The sequence below is a fragment of the Glycine soja genome, chromosome 20 (assembly GCF_004193775.1).
Source record: "Glycine soja cultivar W05 chromosome 20, ASM419377v2, whole genome shotgun sequence".
Lineage (NCBI taxonomy): Eukaryota > Viridiplantae > Streptophyta > Magnoliopsida > Fabales > Fabaceae > Glycine > Glycine soja.
In genome coordinates, this window is record NC_041021.1 from 48,333,439 (window position 1) to 48,353,557 (window position 20,119).

Below are 20,119 nucleotides of genomic sequence, written 5' to 3' on the forward strand. Positions count from 1 at the left end.
TAATACAATAATTTACCTGCAAAAAAAATTAGTTAAGAATTAACTTGTTTAACTTTTCACTAATTCCTTCACGAATGTAATGCACTGTTTGTATAAAAAAATTACTCGGTCAAACAATTTAAAATTACTTTATATGACTTTTAAGGTAAGTTAACAATATATATAAACTTACATAATAATATATCTCACAAAACCTTTACAGTGTCCTGTATTTAAGTTATATTCTTCAATTTTTAGCTTGCCCGTCAATTTTTAAAATTTATTAATTCAATGATTAAATTAAATTTTTTATTAAGCAGATGAAATATACAATTTTTATAACATTTTAAAAACAATTTAGTAAATAAATTTAATTTAACATATAATATCTTCTTAAAAATATAAGTAAACATTAATTATAAAATTACATAATTACAAATATTTAATTTAACTAAAATTTAGTATACATAATCATTGAGTTAATATCAACAAATTCAATAATTAAATTAATAAAATTCAACAGATACCAATAATTATTGAAGAAAATAACTTTATTAAGATTCACTTTTAAATAACTTAATAAAGATCCACTTGTTTGAGTTCTTAAGAATAATATTTCTTTTCAATTAAAAAGACCTCAAAAGGTTATGTTAACACTTTCATCCCAAACTAAACAATAGCATATGAAAAAATTTGAAAACAAATATTGCATCATGAAAAGACTTTTCTTTTTAACTTGAAAAACAGGTCCTAAATAAACAACCAATTGGTTAATCTAGGTTCAGGTAACATTATTAAACTGTTAAATTCGGTTCCATAACACGATATTGGTATGAGAATATTTTACCATGTTGACTCATTTTGATACAGAACCTATTATTGAGGTGGTCGAATAAACCTATACAAGTTCAAATCCGATATATAGTAATAACAAAAACAGTTCAATATGTAGGGATGTTATTTCTCCCCCGGGGTAGTACTCACAACTTTCTTATCAGTTATCACGAGAATTTCGGATTGATCTGCAAACATAGCACGTTGCAGTATGATACAACAGAGAAGCTTATTTACATCTGAATCTTTAAATGAAATAAATAATGAGATTAACTATGACAGATCATCATCTTGCTCATTTGCACTAGCTGGGTATTATAGATCGTCACAAAAGTTTATTGAACACAAGGCTGGATCAGAGAATATATATATCTATATATATATATGACACTTATCAAGGACTGACTATAAACATCCAAAAAGTAGTTCTCCTCAGCAAAGAGAAAGAATTGGAGCCCAACGTATGATTGATCACTCGCCTGGAGGTTCATAATTATCTGCTTTCATGCAAATTCCTCTCTTTCCCCATTTTGTTCCTGGCTGTAGAGACCAGTTAGCTGTTGTTGCAACTGTTCAAAGCGATAACCAGATTGATAATTAGTTTTTACAGACACCTTTAAAACTTCAATTTAAATGGATTCCAAGTTGGACGTAACATGTATGTAATCCAAGCAAGAAAATAAAATAGCAGAAGCAAAATCCTGCACGGATAATGAAATATAAAAGCTTGTACAGAAACTTACCTGCACATATCTTAACTTCTCATAAGTCAGTTCGTCGGTCAAATTAATCATCCTGTTAACACATGACAGAAGATGTAGGTAAACTTTTTAAAGTCAGAGAGAAAGGGTTTACCAAGAAAGCATTTTACAAACTGATTAACTAACCGGGATTGGAGTTCTGAAATTTTGCCCAGCAGCAGCTGTTCCCTCTCTGAAACTGCTGTATCGGCCTATAAAAGACTCAAATGTCAAAAAAAGAACATCAAGCTGATGAAAAATCGTTGCATGTTTTGCTACAGGTTTGTCACCAAAACAGAGGCAATTAGTTCTTAGCAGAAAATTGAGATAGGCAGTAGTTAAAAACAATTAAGCATATAAGTGAAAAGAATAAATCAAACAAAAATTGCTTACACTTCCGTTGTTCTCTGAATTGCGAGGTAATGGTGGTAACTTCCCGTTCTGAGAAGCTGCAAAAATTTGATTGTGTTCATTATTTCATCCAATACTAAGGAAAAAAATCCTCAAACATAATCAATGGAAAATCCATCACTCACTATCAATTGCCTCGGCAGTTTGCAAGCTATTCAACAGATTCATTATAAGATCCTGGAATTAAACAGAACTTTCCAGTATGATTATAAATTGGAAAAGTTACATAATGATCAGCTTTCCAGCAGGCACACACTAGCAAATTATATGACATTGCTCAAACTTAAGGCTTCCCTCACCTGTTGAATAGATGTCTGCTGAAAAAGATTGTGAAGATGAGGCACTAAAAGTGATGCAGGAATATTGATATTGGCAGAATCATTGGAGGACTGACCAATTGGCTGAAGAGAAATACAAGCAATGCAAGACAGACAAGCATTATATATCAAATACAATAATAAATGAAACATCCTAGATACTCTGTAACCAACCACAGAATCCGAATATTCACATAATTGATTTTAAACAAAGTTGGGTATAGAGCAAATGACAAATGTACAAACCATTTGTTTGTAATCCACCATCCAATCACCAACACTCGCAGATTTCCTCATTGGTGATCCCTATATTTAATGTAACAGGAAGAGAATATCAAATGAGGAATAAGGGGAAATATATATATATAGACAATAATCAATTAGATCATCAACTAACCTGTGAAGATCGGCGCGAAACTGAACTTACAGGAATATCCTATTCAATATGAAGTCAGTTAAAATTGTCGATAGGGACAATTTGATTAATAAGAAAAAAAACTAAAAAGCATACCTTCACCAGATCTAAATTTTCTGATGTCACTGAAAATCGTCCTTTAATTTGCACTAGATTAGCCTTAGACTTATCATCCAAGGAATCTCTGAATCCTAGCAGGAGTTGGGTGAACAAAATCAAAACCAAGTGTTTAAGATGGCTGGTTGAAAAATACTAAAACTTGCACACAGCCTTACGGTGTACATGATGATTCAAATACCTCCAGAAGATTTGATTGGAGCTGATAAACTATTTGCTGAAGCTCGGTTTGGAAGCATTAATGGACCACTAAAGCTTGGAGCTCGTCGTATATCACGATTACTTTTCTCACCCGCTAACTGGTTTTCATTCTCAAACCTAAAAGTAATAAAGCATTACAAATTTTAACAAGCAAAAGATTATGCTGGTGATAACAAGAAAACCTCAATCACCAAGCAGCATAAAGATCAGAACCAGAAAGAGACACACTCACAACATTGAATTTATTTATTCAAAATTGAAATTACACTTTTTACAAAGAATATTTATAGACAACTCAAGAAATATAGAAGGGATAAAGAAGATTCTCCAGAAAATACACACTTTACGAAGGTAGACTTTGAACTTACTAGAACTCGATGAAAATAAAATAAACGTGATTGATTGCCTTGTTTATATAGGTCACCAAAAGTACTTCCTAAATTAAAAGCTATGACGTAAGAATGGTACATTAACCATTGATAAACAATTGAATAATTATTTTTCAGTTCCACACTATCACCTGCAATTCCAAACGGAGAATGTACCCGAACCTAGCACATGTGTGTGGGCACACACTAGTGCTAGTATGTGAAAAAGAGAGAAAGGGGAGATCAACTTACACTTATGCGAGTTACACACTCTTACAACTCTAACTTTATTGGACAATATTATCCAAAATCTAGCATTAGATTAAAAGTTCCTATTATGTATATTATATTTGCAAACTTTTAGATTAATCCAAAATTATTTAATACCTCATCAGCATATATTTCAAAATTAACAAAATATATACTTTTGAAATATATGAAATTAAAAATCATAAAATTATCTACTTAGAATCGTAGTGTTTCACATGATTTAAACATTCATAGATATGTAATCTAAAAGTAACCATTTACCTATATTTTGAATAGAATGTTGTAAGTTATAAATTCATGCAATGAAGTATCAATTGAATTATAAATTGTATGAAATGTTTTAGACTATATCCATCTCATATGAACTTTTAGTTTAACGGTTAGATTGAACAAGTTTATTTTTGGTAAAAAGTTATTGGAGGTGTTCTTTTACAAAATTTGACACCTGAGATTAATTGACATATGTGTAGTTTATTATCTTGTTAGAAAAGTTGTAAGTTGAGCCAGGCCGAGCACTTGAAGCTCCAACTAGACTTGAGATTCATTCATTTAAACAAATCAAATTTAAAAACTTAGGTTTGCCTTGTTTAAAAATAGTTTTAATTACTATTTTGGTCCTCAAATTTATTTTTTAGATTCATTTTGGTCCACTTATTATTAAAAGGTTCAATAGGTCTTATAATTTTTTAAAATGGTTTCAATTAGGTCCTCCCTTTACTTTTAAAATGGGTTCAATTTGGTCTCATTTTTCTTCCATCTGCTCTGAAAATTTTAGCAAATAGGACCAAATTTGGTTTTAAATGGGACCAAATTGAACTCATTTCAAAATATAAGGAACCTAATTGAAACTTTTAAAAATAAAAGGGCCTAATTGAACCATTTTTCAAAATTACAGGACTTAATTAAACCTTTTAATATTAAGAAGACCAAACTGAACCTCAAAAATGAATTAGAGGACCAAAATAGTAATTCGACCTTAAAAATATAAAATTTCAGTTCGGCATCATTAGCTTATTTATAGATTTTTTTCCTCTTAATCAACTTTTTAAGTTTATTAACATCATTTTCGGTAGGCATATTATGCTAGAAGATGGAACAGTTCTTGCAAGAGTGCAATGCCTATAGGCATAACCAATCAAAAGCTTAGAATAGTTAAATAACTTCAACACAAACTTTATTATTATTCCAACACATCCAGAGCTTTCAATTGGTTGTGCCTAATAGGCACTATGTTGACACAAGAATCGCTCTAGAAGATGAAGAAAAAATATGAAGAAAGTGTAAAACATTTTGAACAATGTAGTAACAATAAATAAAATTACAACTCTCAAGATGGATTGATAATTTACTAAGTAGCAATAATATTATTTATGCATTATCTTATCTAAAGTTACATTTTTTTGCCATTGATACAAAAAAAAAACACAAGCTATTTGTTTATGAGTTTTAAAGTCAATCCTATAAGATTTATATAACAAATCTGAAATGAAAAACTTGAACTTCTTTGTTTAGTTGAACAAACAAGTTTATTTGAACATTTAACATGTCAAGCTTAAAAAGTTTATGAACAGCTCAACCCATTTACAGCCTTATTATCTTCATTCCTTACAAATATGAAGGTGAATTGCCCTTACAAAACTCTCAAAAAATATTTTTAGCATCATTTAGTTCTACAATCTTTAACAACGACAGCAACCAAGCCTTTTCAAGTTTTCATATTAGGATCGGCTACATGAATTAAATGACGTCATAATATTCTATTGAGTCATGTTAATATACAAACCATTGACCTCTAAATCCTTATTGAGTTTGCCTATTTTTTTCTCGGACTCTTCTACCTCTAACACAATAGGGTTACCCTCCATCTGATCTACTTTCGTTACTAGGGATTCTACAGGTCTTTTCTACACAGACTCAAACCAAAAAAAGAATTTAGAAATGAAATGCTTTCAAAGATATAAACCAATATAACCAACTCATCCTCCACTGATAATACTTCGAGCTAGTCTTGTTAGTAAATGCTCCATCTCTTGAGATATATCATGTAGCAAACTCCTTTTCTAAGGGTATTTATTTTTTTAATCTTTTACTATAATTGATGGTATTAGTTTACTGAGAAAACTGGTAACTTCTAAGTGTTACTTTTGTCCTTCAAACTCAGAAATTGATTTCCTTGACTTCTTGGACCAACACTTTCAACAAATTTAGCAAGCACAAAATAGTTCCAAGTCTGAAAAGTCATGACAAACCAAAAAATATCTCAAAATCGCAAACTAATTAAGTACCAGGTCATGGGTCCCATATTTTATATAAAACAGTATATTTTCAGCACTAACAAACACATAAAAGCCTACTATTTTTTATCTTTCCTCAACTAAGAGCCTAATTGTACAAGGAACAATGAGTGGCATGGAAAGGAAATAGCTCCTTGAGTATTAAAACAATATGAAGGAAAGGGCATCATATGAGGGGGAACTATTCCCCCTCTGAAAACTCATCTTTTATTCTCTTCAGATTTTGAGGGGAAACAGGGTAATGAAGGAGAATAGCTTTAATTTTACTTTGAAAACTACCTCATTTACTATTTTATGCAATAAATTGAGAAGTTCCAAAAATTTTGGTAGGGTTATGTTGAAATTTTGCACTTATAATTATAACTCTTTAGCTCACTCTTTCGAGGGTAAGCTTTGGTAGTAGTAAGGTTGCTACTTTGAGACCTGAAGATCACAGGTTCAAATCCTAGAAACAGCCTATCAGCTTGTGAAGGTAAGGCTGCATACATAATTACATATACCCTCCCCAGACCCTACTCGGTGGTAACCTCATGCACTGGGCCACCTTTTTCAACTTACACTTCCTTTCATCTTTAATCATCAAACATAGGGAAGACAATTGTTTTCCATCCCCTCCCTTCCCCCCTTTCAAAGATATAATATGAAAATACAATGTACCTTTCAAATGTACGCCCTCTTTCAGATGAAGAATGACCAAGCACTAAGCCTGGCATCAGGGGTCCACTTTGGGTTTTACCAAGTTTCACTGATTGAGTTTTAACTTTGCTTGTTCCCACATCATTCTCTAAAGTAGATGGTGTTGCTTCAGCAACTGATCCATTTCTTTTCTCACACTGTGGTATGTCGTTACTACCTACTTGTGATGTGAACTCATATTGTTGCAAGTTATTTGAATTCTTTTCATCCACAATAAACTGGGAATCAGCTGTACCCTGTCATGACAAACAACAAAGATTTTAATAGATTATTTTTAAGGAAAAGAAAGCTTAGAACAGTTGACCCAACCTTGTAAGAGCTGAAGAATTTGTTTTCATCTTCTTCCCTCATCTCTGCAATATCATCACCGTCCTGCATCTAGTAAAATTGAAGCCATTTGTTCAGATCAAAGAAAGAGAAAAACCAAGTAAATACAATCTGAAAACACAATAACATACCAATGCCGCTTGTGCTTTCAAATCATCAATATCGAAGTTCCATGCACTAACTCCTCGATGATATTCACTCTAGAAAGTAAAATATATAAGTGGATTAGATTTCAATGGTTATAAAAGCAACAAGGCTTTTTTATTTTCTGCATGAACCTATAGGTGTTATGTTAACCGAGAAACTTCAAAATGGCAAGCTTCCAAAGAAAATGGTTATCTTTTATCTTGCTTGAAAACACCTTTTCAGAATTGGGACCAATTGCATAAAATCCCTCTCATTTGTAGATACTGGAGAATTTGGCAGAGCTTTGAATTAACAGATGCATTTCAGTAAAGAAAATCACTTTATTTATTTGATAATAATTTTTTAGGTGTTTGGCTAAAACATGATAGGGATGATTTTAAGTTGGGGAGGAAGCAGAAAAACTTTTGTTAAAGAGGTGTAATAAACTGGAGATTTTCCAATGAAGCAGGAAAAAACATTATCTATTCACAGAATTGTTTCTTTATAATAAAGCTTTTTAGAGGAATGTTTTTCAAGAAAGCACTTTTCAAAAAAGAAAAACTTCACAGCAAGGCCAAATGAGTATGAAAACTTCGTTAGCGTAAATAAGTGTAGATATTGTAAAAACTTGTATTTTAGTCTGTATATTGCACAAAACAAAAGTTTATTTTTATATAATTAAAATTCATAATAATAAAAAATTATATATATATATAATATTTAAAACTCATAATAAATAAATATCTTTGAATACAGAAACTATATTTTGGACTTACAATGAACAATTAAATTATCATATAAGGTTATTTTTAACTATTGATAATTTCTTTAAAAAGAACTATTAAAATTTAATTCAGGGATATAAATAAAAGAGGATAGATTAAAAAGGATAGGTGGTTAAGAAGATTAAGTATACAGAAAAAAGATAAATGGAGGATAGTTTAAAATGGTTGAAAGATATTTTTTTTTAGCCAAATGCAGGAGTAGTGTGATAAATGGACATCCAAAGAAGTGAAGAAAGAGAATATTGGGAATGCCTAATTAAGAAACTGAGGAGAGTGAGAGTCATTCTCAAAGTTGTGTATTCTAATTTATAATATAAGAGTAGATCTACAAATATTGAAGTAAGATCAACCAAAGGTCTACCATTTTAAGTATGTAATGCACTCTATCAATCAACCAGACTTGAATATGCTCTACAAATCAAGGTTTCAAGTAGAGAAGGAAACTAGTATCAAGGAAAGGGGGGGCACAAACTTGGATAACATCCATCAGCCATTCATGAAAATGCTCCTTGAAACCATTGACTAGATATATATCACATTATATGACAAATGAAATTTGATTATCAGCCTTACTTGAGATATAGCTTCTTGTTCTGCAGAAGGCATTTTCTTTAGTGCTAGCTGAGCTGCATCTTTATGCTGCAAGGTTTTTGTGATGTCAAGCAAAGCAAAAGTAACAGATTAAGTGAAATAATAGAACAGGCATGCAGTGAAGCATGCATGATATCAAACCTGGAGGGATTTTACACGGTTCCACAGAGGCGGTAAATCAGCAAATAATTTCTTTACAGAAAGCTCCGGTGGCTTAGCCTGTTTGAAGAAGGAGTGTTTGAGCAACTTCTCCACGGATGGCCTCTTTGTTTGATCTTTTACCAGGCACATAGCAACCATTTCCTTGAAAGACTGGTCACAACTGGAAATACTTTAATTAGACTGCTACTACTACTACAATCATTATTGTTAATATTATCACTAGTGGAAACAAAAGCACTGTCACGTCTGTATGTTGGCATTTCTATCGTGCTAATGGCTAACGTATTGCTATTGCACTAAATTTGATATATTGTAAAGATTTATCTTATTATCTTATTATGCATTGACATGTATATTAAATTGTTTAATATTTTGTCCTGAATACATGTCTATTTAGCAGAAAGATAGGCACTATCATACTTGTGTGTGCACATTTAATAAATGTGTCCTTTGCAATTAATAAACCATGACCAATAAACCAAATAAAACCACAAATGCATTCAATAACGATGTATCCGTCTAGGCAGAAAGAACACCCATACCTTGGAGAACTTTCTATCACGATCATAATCAAGCCCCGGAGGAGCATTCTGAATGGTCATCAAAAGAACCTACACACAAAACAAACAGTGAATCCCTATCACACCAGCACATTACAAATCACAAGAAACCTAAAACTCAAAGAACAGAACCATTCTGAACACATGCAGCAAACAGACAACGATTACAGCCTACCTTCATGGGAGGATACTTGGAGAAAGGCGCGTGACCATGAGCCAACTCCAACGCAGTAATCCCAAACGACCAAATATCCGCCCTGTCCAACCCAATCCAATCCAAACAAATCAGAAACCAAGTCAGAATCACACAGGTAAACCGAAGCATTAAGTACAAACCGACAAAAATTAGATGCAAATCCTTAGATGCATTCAACATTGTTCTTCAATTAGAATTAGAGTTTCACCTCAGTAATCAGTCTATGCATCAAAGGTCAATAATTCTAAATAAAAGCACCTAGAAAATTCGTTATCTAAATTTCATCCAGAACAAAAATACAACTAACTGACTTGAAATTGTAACCGGTTCCAGGTTGCAGCACCTCCGGCGCTATCCTGCGAAAACAACAACAACAAGAACATCAAAACATAAAAATCAAATCACAAAACACACCGATAAGACACGTTAACCGCAACGGAAGCAGAAAAAGTAGTACCAGCAGGGAGTTCCGACGAAGGTGTTTCTGGAGCGCTGGCGGTCGCCGGTGTCGAACATGCAAGCGGAGACGCCGAAGTCGGCGAGCTTGACCTGGCCGTTATCGTCGAGGAGAATATTCCCGGCCTTAACGTCACGGTGAATGTGGCCGTGTCGGTGGAGATACTCCAACGCCTTGAGAGTCTCCTTGAGGATAGATCCGATGGCGGCCTCTTCGAATCCCTCGGGATAAGCAGCCTTCATGAGGTGCAGGCAGGAGCCCTGCGCCATGAATGCCATCACCACCCACAGGCTCCGCTCCACCACGAAGGAGCAGTAGGCCCTCACCACGTTGGGGTGCTCTATCAGGCTCATCGTCTGCGCCTCCCTACGTATGTCGTCCAGATTTATATTGCAGCGATCCAGATCCAGGCACTTGACGGCGACCTCCTCGTTGTAGGGGAGGTAGATTGCACGGTAGACGGTGGCGCTGGCGCCGTAACCGACTTCTTCTAGAAGCTTGTAGTCGCTCCGGTTCGCCGAGTAGCTTCTGCTCCCGTTCCCCATTTCGAAAGACCACGATTGACCTTCAGCACCTCACGTTGACCGGCATGGATTGAATGAATAGTGTAGAAGAAAGAGAGAGAATGGAAGAATGGTGGTGTTGTGACTTATGTTGATAATAATAATTAGATTAGAGCACTAAGAGAAGAGTAGAGAGTCTTAGAGATTAGAGAGTGAGGGTGGGCACACCAACACCAACAACAACGCCCATCATCTCTAACGCCTGACATGTTCCTTCTTCCTCTCCCCTCCGCTTCGGACTCTTCCAGTGGGACCCTCTTTCTCTCTTTTTTCACTTTCTACTGCCTCTCTCTCTCTCTATATATATATATACTCTCCTATGGTTTCCACTGACACTGTAAATATCATCCGATTAGACTTAACCATGTACGTAATAGTTTGTTAAATTTTAAAATAAGACAAATGTTAAGGATATTCGTTAAATAATTCAAAGTATAAATATTTTTTAAAATTTTATAATCAATATCCTTAAGTTACTTGTTATCAAGATTTTTAAAATAATTATTTGAAGGTAACTTCAAACGTGTTTTGTAATTGAATCACAGTAGACATTTTTAGTTTATAGTTATTAAACTCATTCTAGTACCTCTCAACTTTACACAATAATTCTTTCTTTCCCTTCACTTATATATTCCATTTATTTTACCACACTTTATTAAATAATTATTAAGTATCGCTTTCGTTCTAAATATATTTTATTTTTATATAATTAATTATACTTAAGTGTGAATTAGTTTATTTATGATTATAAAAATGTGAATATAATTAATTTAAAAGAAAAATATAATTTTAAAGAAACTACGTACATGTTTTTTTGTTAGCTAGGGGTAGAACTATTCATTGCATAGATTTTTTTTAATTTAACTTAATTTTAAATGTATAGAATTATAGAGTGAGAAAATAATAAAAAATCCATATTACTATCACTAAAAAAATATGAAGTGATGTTCTTTTAAAATGGAATAAAATGTGATAAATTATATCTTTATTGTTAAAAAAATATGATATTTTATTATATAAGAATCAATTAAAAGACTACTTCTTCCATTCCTTTTTATTAGTTCATTTTAGAAAATAGTACATAAATTAAGAAATGTAAAAATATTATTATTTATATTAAAAGTATTTGTGTCTTTCGAATATGATAGTCATTGTTATTTTTCTTTCATTTATAAAATATGGTTTTTTAGTTATAATTACATTAGGTTAGGTATTTATCAATTTTATCAATAAATACTTTTAATTAGAAAATCTGATTGATCATTTTTAATAAGATTTTAGTCATTTTTATCAACAAAGCTTAAATATGAGATTTTACTAATGTTTGGTTGTGGAAAGTGGAAGGGAACGACAGAGATTTTTATAAACTTGTGTTGTTTGAGGTTTGATATTTAGGATGGGAGAAGAGAAGAATAGAGGGAAGCAAAATTCTTTATAATTAAATTTTGCTCTCCTTCCATATTGAGGGATTTGGAGGAGAGGAAAAGGGATTTAGTATGTGTTTAGAATTAAATCATATTTACTTTGATCCATGCCACAAAGAAGCAATATACTTGTAGGAAAAAAACTCTTATTCGATCATTAACCAGAATTTTTCAGTTTAAAGTTTCCCATTTAAGAGAGAAATACACATGAGACTCGTGGGATACCAGTTATAAGAGGAGATTCAAATCCATATTTGTAACTTTTACCTCCATTATTAATTTTGACCTAATATTTAGGTCTAACGTGTGTAAACATCTAAACACGTAGTTAAAAACATTTCAAGTGTAATGAATAGAATGTTTTTATTTATGTTTTGAAATTTAAAATTTTAAGAGTAGAAAAGTAAATTAATGCTTAAAGTTTCCTCCCTCCCTTTGTGAATCAATCAAGAAAAAAGGTTATTTATTTTTCCTTTCATTAAAATATTTCCTCTCCCCTCCTCTAAATCAAACAAAATATCTAATTAAACTTCATTCCCTTCCTTCTCTTCCATTAGAACTCATCTCTTCCTTTAAAACCAAATTATCCCCAAGAGATAAGAGTCCAATGTCATTCAGACCAAACTATCTGATGACAAATATACTTTAGTTTTCTCATATTGTTAATTATAAAAAATATAAAAAGGCATCATCAAATAATATTTTTAAGACAGCTATTAACTTCTTTGAGAATTAAGTTGAGTTATAATTTAATAAAAATATAGTAACTGATGCAATTTTAAACTTTCAAATAAGAAATATTTTTTCTAAAATAGATAAATATAAATTAGAGAAAATAAAACTTTTAAAATTAGAAAATGAAAAAACTATGAATTCGATATAATGTGAGAAACTTATATTTTTGAATTTATAAGTATAAAAAATGCACTAAATATTAAATACATTGAAATTGATTAAATTATGCCATATTGTTTGATAAAAAAAAAAAACAAGGGAAACATAATATGCTCGAGATAAAGGAAAGCGTGTAGCGTTTTATGAAGGACAAAGAAGATTAGGAAAAAAAATATGGATTCATAGTGTAGAAGATATAGTTTTTTTTATAAAAGTGTACAAAATATAATTGTTTAATCACAAATGATCCATATAATAAATTTGTTGATTTTTACAATGTTTACTTTTAAAAATATATAAATGATTATTTTTAATTAGTTAATAATAGTTACAATGAAAAAAAAATTACACTAATAATACAAAAAATTTAAAGTCTTAAATAAAATTATTTTTTTCTTAAAAAATTATATAAATTTTATATATCTTAGTTGATAATTTACTCTTAAAATAATATATTATTGTTCTAAGCTGAACTTGAAGTCCAACATGCATAATGATCTATCTTGATCATCCAAATGATAGATTAATCCATATTGTATGTTGTTCATCGAAGTCAACATTAATAAAACACTCAAGATCGATCCAACATATTTTCAAGGCTAAAACAAACTTTGAAGTGAGACCTTTTAAAATTAGTAACAATACTTTTTATAAAAGAAAAAATAAAAATACAACCTATTCATGAATATCTTATAAATTTTAGTTGATGAGAATTTATACAACAAGAGACAAGTTATTTAATCAAAATTAACAACTAATTAATTTCAAGTGAGAGAGTAACATAGAAAATAGGGATTTTATGAAAAATAGAGGTAGTTTTTCCTCCAACAAAAGTTCAAACTTCATTCACCATAAAAAAAAGAAGCATAAATCTTGTTTTTTATTAAAAAAAAGACATACATCTTAGTAACCGTTATACTAGACCAAATAATAATAAAAATTGTATAAATACTAATACTGAATAACCATTTTTTTAAGATACTAGCACAAATACTTAGGCCATCTTTTGCCTCTGTTGGCCTTGACAACACTTTTAAGTATATATACATTCATGAATAATATATCACGCATGAGCAATAATAAAGTTACTTTGACATAACACTAAGACATTATACTATGGCCAACAATAGGTTTTAGACTTTGTGTTAGGAAATCTAACACATTTAAGACACTTATAGATGCAACTTATGTCAAGATAGCATGTCAACATTTATTATATATTATCAGTATGGTGAAATTTTTATTAACTTGGATATTTAAATGTCTTTCGTGTTTTAGATTTGTTAAAGAATTTACCTATAATAACAATGATTTCATATTTCGTTCATTCAAGAATTGTTTCAGTCAATGTTCTTTACTCTAAAGTCTCACCTTAATCAATCCTCAACTTTAAGACACATCATCATAGTTTATCTTAAATGCATCAATTATACATTTTAAAATGTATTATTTAAGGGTATACTTGCTCAATGAAGGAGAATGAAATATTTTTAGGGAATAAAAAAAAGAGTTAAAAAAACTTTAACATCAAAATAAAAATTCAAAGGTAATTCATTTAAATGTTTTTATAAAATGTTTAAAAGGTTACCAATGAAATTACATATTTAAAAGTAAGAATAATTTATTTTATTATAAAATACGTATTTTAAAATTAATAATATATTTTATGAACCCTGTCTATTAATTTGCATTTAAAGTTTAATAAAATGTAAAACTTGTTGATCCTACCATTAAATAAGGTGATAACATTTTCATGATCATACATGTCAAATTATATATTAATATGTATTTAATATCATAATTAATTTGCTTATATTCTGAAAATTATATTGTAAACTAAAATGAAATTAATTGATGAAATATCATATAATTTTAAAACTATATGCATTTTTTTATACTTAACTGACTGAATGTAATCTCTCGAATTAACTGTTGGGTTAATGAAATTAAATGTCTATAAGAAGTTATTAAAAAAATAAGTTAAGCATGATTTACTCCTAAAAAGTAAATTAATCTCTCCCCTCTCTCTCACTATAAATGTATGTACCAATTTTAGAGTATTGTTTATTGAGTTGCTTAAATGAGTCTTGTATATATTTTTTATTGTTTGAAATTGGCTCAGCAATGTTGCTTATATAAGCAACAATTATTTTTTTTATAATATATAAGCAACAATATTTGTATAAGCAATGCCACACCATTTGTTCCAATGCTAAAAAAATTATTAAACAATGTTTCTTATGGTGTTTGATAGAGATAAAATGGAGTAATTTTATTTTTTTAAAGTTAGCGTGAATCTCACATCACTATTACACTACTTTATTTCAATTATTTATTTTTCTCAATTTTATTCTACTCTACTCTACCGAACACACCATTAAAATTAAGCCACTCATATGAGTAACAACTCTTAGTGCAAAAATAACTCAAGGTAAAGTTATTAATTTCTCTTTATTCATGCTTATAATTTCGAGCAGTTCAATCTAAATTAGCGACGCTTGTATGTACACATGTGTACTTTTTTCACTATGATTTTTTTTTTCAATCGACAATTGTAAATTAATTTTTAATGGCAAATATAATCACTAAAACGTATATACTCACTTCCTTTTAAAAACCTTTTTTTATACACATTTGTTTATTAAGTATTTTTTTTAACAAATTAATATTTTTAAATTGAAAAATAAAATAAAAAATATATTTAAAATTGTGAAAATACACAATTGATTTAAGTTGCATTTAAAAAATATATATTAAAAAAATTTATATATTTGATCCAACGTAATTTGAATTAAATACCCACCGACATGGCCATGGTATGTCTTTTTGTTTTCCCTAATTAACTGCAGGTGCAAAAGAAAAAAAAATGCAGCATGTAGCTTAAGACTATTTTTTTCATATTTGTCGGTATGCTTGCTACACAAATATTAATATTAATATATAGTATGACGGAACAAGTTTGCCATCCTATGCAATATAGCCCAAAGAAGTTGTCTTTAGATTTGGTTTTTATGGAACATTGAAGTAAATGGAAATTATAAGAAAAGAAAGAAGCAAAGTAGCTTTTGCTTGCGCTGAATCAGTAAATTCATATATTTTAGTTTTAGGAACTTTTCGTGAACATATTTTGAACTATTAGAATAGAATCTCTTTTAGTTTGTACGAGCTAATTTTTGGTAGTTTGTTTACATGGACTTAATCAACTAAGTGTTTGCAAGAGGATGTTAGTGTAGAAATTAAGAGAATCTACTTCAATTTATTGGATAGTGTATATAAGAGTTATTGTAAGTTTATTGTTACTTGAGTTTGATTCTTATAGGTAAAAAAAATACTCAAAAGAGTGTAGAAGCTTTAGAGTATACTTGAGGTTTTTATGACTTATTTATATCATTTTTTCATAAGTTATAGTAGTGATTCTTACTTGATGAAATGTGAGAAACACTTCTAGGTGTGAATCCCGTACATTGTGCCAAACATTGTTAATGAATTGTGTACTTGGTCATATGCTTCGCGGTTACATGGGAGTTGGTGTGGGATCAATTCTTTCAACGTGTTGGGTCTTATAGATCTACCTACAGTCGGACATAGAAGTATTGAAGTCCTCTGGATGAGGTTAAGAACAATTGTCCCAAACTACTAACTCAATATCGTCACTTATCTGAGCCATATAATGGCTTAGAAGAATGACAAGTGCCTTTTTGTTATATTTGGTCTTTAGCTAATTCAATGTTCTTGAATTGTTGCACTTTCATTAAATATAGTAATATCCATTTTTGTTGGACTTTAATCATGACAACCCACTACGCATTTAAATTTGACAACATATTTGTATGATTTCCTTCACTTTGGTATTATACTTGTAAGGACACGGATGCTTGAGTCAGTATTTGTAGAAGTTTAACAGTATACTTGAGGCCTTAATGGCCTATTTATATTGTTCTTTCATAGGTTATGATAGTGATTATTATATAATGAAACATGAGAAACCACCTATAAGGGTGAATCAAGTTACTTGCGTTATTAATCAATTATGAACTAAATCATATGTTTTGTGACTAAATTAAAGTTGATGCGGAAAGACATAAAGTGAGTTAGATAGTTAAAAAAAATATTATAAGTTTGATCTTCTATGTTAACAAAAAAAAAATCAAAGTTGACATGAGGTTTGAGTTTTTTATTCTTTAATGTGTTGAGTCTTGCTAGTCTACATGTATGCATGATCAACATTGTTATTTTTCATTCATATCATACCATACCTAATCACATGTTAAAGGTTGATTATTTTTCGATCATATCATATTATGTTGGTGAGCTGAGACCTATAATTGTTTTCTCAATACAAATTTTAGGTAAAAGTAAAATAAATTAAAAATGAAAGTAGAGATTTGGGTTGAATTTTTTAATTGATTGAGCCGAGAGATCTATAAAACAAGTACAATTAGGCCATGATTCGATGAATTCATAAATTTATAATAGTTTTTTTTTACAGAAAATTTATTTTATGTTAGATAGAGTTCCTTATATTCTTTATTATTGAGTTTTTAATCAAATTACGATGTGCGAACGTTTTTCCTAATACTAAACTTGCATAAAATATGTTTTGCAGATTTTTTTTTAAAAAAAATAAGTATTCACATATTAAATTATTTTTAAAAAAAAATTGTAATAATATAATCATTTTGATGTAAAATTTATCATTTATCCAAACTCAACTTATCACTGAAGACCGCAGTGCATGTAACTTGGATATTGAACCTATAAAAAGCCTTCTCCTTTACTTCTTTTGGTTTCAATTATCTATGCTTATTTTATGAGTTTATCTCTAAAATATACTTTATTTAGTAAAGTTTTAGATTTTTTTGTTTGATATCAAATTCAAATGAAAGATAGTTTAGAAAAAGTATTTAATTTTTAATTGAAAATAAATGAAATTAATTAATTTTTTTAATAAATGTGATTTTTTTTTTTTTACAATTGAGATTGAATGGAATATTTTTTTATATTTTACAAGCATGTGCATTTATAAGATTTAAAACACAATAGTTATATTACTGCATGTGTGAATTGATGTGAAGTTATTTTAATTTAACCAAATAACTCGAGCAATATTATCTCCGGGTGAATTAAATAAAAAATTAGTTATGCACTTGTGTAGGAATAGGAAATCTGATTCATGGATTGGTGGGTAGCCCACAGCCAAACCCAGATGAACGGCCCACGATAGAGTTGTTAAAGAAAAACAAAAAATCTTCAACAACGTACAGAGGCAGAATTGAACAAAAAAACGATCGATCTGCAGCAGCAGTTGCATCACCAACCGCTGAACTTCTTTGTGGGAATCCATCAGTATATATCATTATCAATATTTAATGATCCTATGTTGGTTGTTCCTCAGTCGTAAGACACAGCATTTTTACGTAAGATACATTGCATATCTCCAAACGGTCCAGTTCCCTAAATTGAGATGAGTTTATTTGAGAACAAGTTGCCAACAAAGAAATGCAACTTGTGAGGTGAAATAATTGATTCTCTTATTTATGAATTCCAAAAAGTCCAAAATTGTAACTTTGTAATTGGGAGGACAAGTCACGGATTGAAAGGAAATGGTAGTATTTTACTAAGTTAGATAATTTAATTTCGGAATTGTTTATACACTAGCAGACATCAATCAGACACCAGTATGCATATATATAAAATCAGGAAAAATAAGGGTCCCCGTGATCTAGAGTGGTCACTCATTTGGAGCATCCATGCTCTCACTGAAAATTACTACTATCACGGGTTACCATACAATAACTGACATTGTTTTAATTTTTTAATACTTAATATTTATTTATTTTTATAGCCACAAGTTTGGTGCGTGCCAAGGGAACATTTGTTTCCACTTCCATAGCAGATGATGGTGATGGTGTTGATTGATCTCGGGAGGTAGCAGAAGTGTTTCTTTGCTACTGTCATTTGTTTTTTCTTTCTTAATTTATCGGATGTATTTGTACTATGTTACTTGGTGTCTTTCTTTGGGTATCTCTCGTGCCCTCATTATAATATATTTCGATTTTGCTGATAAAAAAAAATTGTATTATACTTCATTGAGAGTAACATTTTTAACAATATTATAATTAGAAATAATATTTTTTAGAATATTAAAAAATATATTTGGTTTACATTTTAACATTGCTAGAAATGCTTTTTTTTTAAATTTAAAATAATTAAAATGAAAAATAAGAGTCAAAATGAAAGTTATAATAATTTTTTTTTCACATTTCTCACCATTGAAATAAGAATTACAATACAATTACTTTTCTGAAAATGAACAATACTTGAGAATAATCTTTAGAAACTCATAACAGACTTGAAACACACTCTTAAAAGAGAAACATGTGTGCCAGGGTGGTGCGGTTCGGAATCATGGATGAAATCAATGACCATAAACTCTATGGCCGTCTAAAAAGCAAAACCAACTAGACAAGGAAAATTTTGAATTTTGAAAAATATTATTTCTAATGCATTTGGAGACCATTTATGTATTTTGTATTCTACCATGCTTTACATGTTAAGGTCGCAGGTTGAAAACCTAAACCATTGATTACTGTGTAGCAAAATCATTGTGACAAACGCTTAGAACATCGATATTGTCGAGAATGATTGGAGCATAGTAGTAAATAATGTTCCACAAGGAGGAAAGATTCAGTTTTTTAGTTGGACAAAACCACAACACTTCTTCCCTTGAACAACATTTATGGTATGTTTAAACAAAACACAGAATAAAGAGAATACATAGAATTAATAATATATTTTCTTTTAGTTAACGAGAAAATGAAAAAAAACATATCAATTAGAAGTGATTTTTTTCTTTTCAATCCAAATTTCATATTTGTATCTCTTCTCTTATTTTCTTTCTATCCTATCCAGAAATGGAATTGGGATAAGGCGAGAACGTGTATGTGGTTTTCTGTCTCCGCTTTTTCAAAACCATTTTGTATCCGTCCCCATCTTCAATGAGTATAGTTTTTTTTTTTTTTTTTCACTATCCCCATTTCCGTTGATATTCGATATACTTGTATCCGTTCTATAATTTAAAAAATATTATTTTTTGCAACAATAACACATAAAAAAATAAATTTTAAAAAATTGAACAAAACCAAATATGTTATTTATTGAAGAAGTCAAGTTTAAAAAAAAATTAAAAAATTGAACAAAGGTAAGATTATTTTTTAAAAAATGAACAAAGTTAAAAAAATTTGAATAAAATAAGGATATCTTAATAATTATATTTGTCAGATACGGAACGGATATTTGTGTCTCCATCCTGTTCTTAAAAGTCAAGTATTACCTATATCCCATGTTTGGTCATAGTCGAGACGAGAGTAAAACAATACTAGCATGTGAGTG

The 20,119-nt window shown here is 30.0% G+C and overlaps 1 protein-coding gene across 3 annotated transcripts; it reads right to left on the bottom strand.

Moving 5' to 3' along the window:
* Positions 1–880: 880 nt before the first annotated feature.
* Positions 881–10,703, bottom strand: LOC114402553 (serine/threonine-protein kinase BLUS1-like). Of its 3 annotated transcripts, XM_028365178.1 has the most exons (19): positions 9,847–10,702; positions 9,701–9,745; positions 9,369–9,450; positions 9,176–9,244; positions 8,613–8,783; positions 8,454–8,519; positions 7,101–7,169; positions 6,952–7,020; positions 6,604–6,878; positions 2,995–3,131; positions 2,793–2,887; positions 2,679–2,717; positions 2,528–2,587; positions 2,264–2,365; positions 2,090–2,141; positions 1,947–2,002; positions 1,701–1,765; positions 1,557–1,608; positions 881–1,382 (listed from the first exon to the last, which is right to left on the bottom strand). In XM_028365178.1, the coding sequence occupies exons 1-19, from the start codon at positions 10,389–10,391 to the stop codon at positions 1,317–1,319; spliced, it is 2,115 nt and encodes a 704-aa protein (XP_028220979.1). In that variant the 5' UTR covers positions 10,392–10,702; the 3' UTR covers positions 881–1,316. The 3 variants fall into 3 exon arrangements, with proteins under 3 accessions (XP_028220979.1, XP_028220978.1, XP_028220977.1); XM_028365177.1 differs by having other exon boundaries at positions 881–1,608; positions 6,952–7,014; positions 9,847–10,703; XM_028365176.1 differs by having other exon boundaries at positions 881–1,608; positions 9,847–10,703.
* Between the last annotated feature and the right edge of the window lie 9,416 nt (positions 10,704–20,119).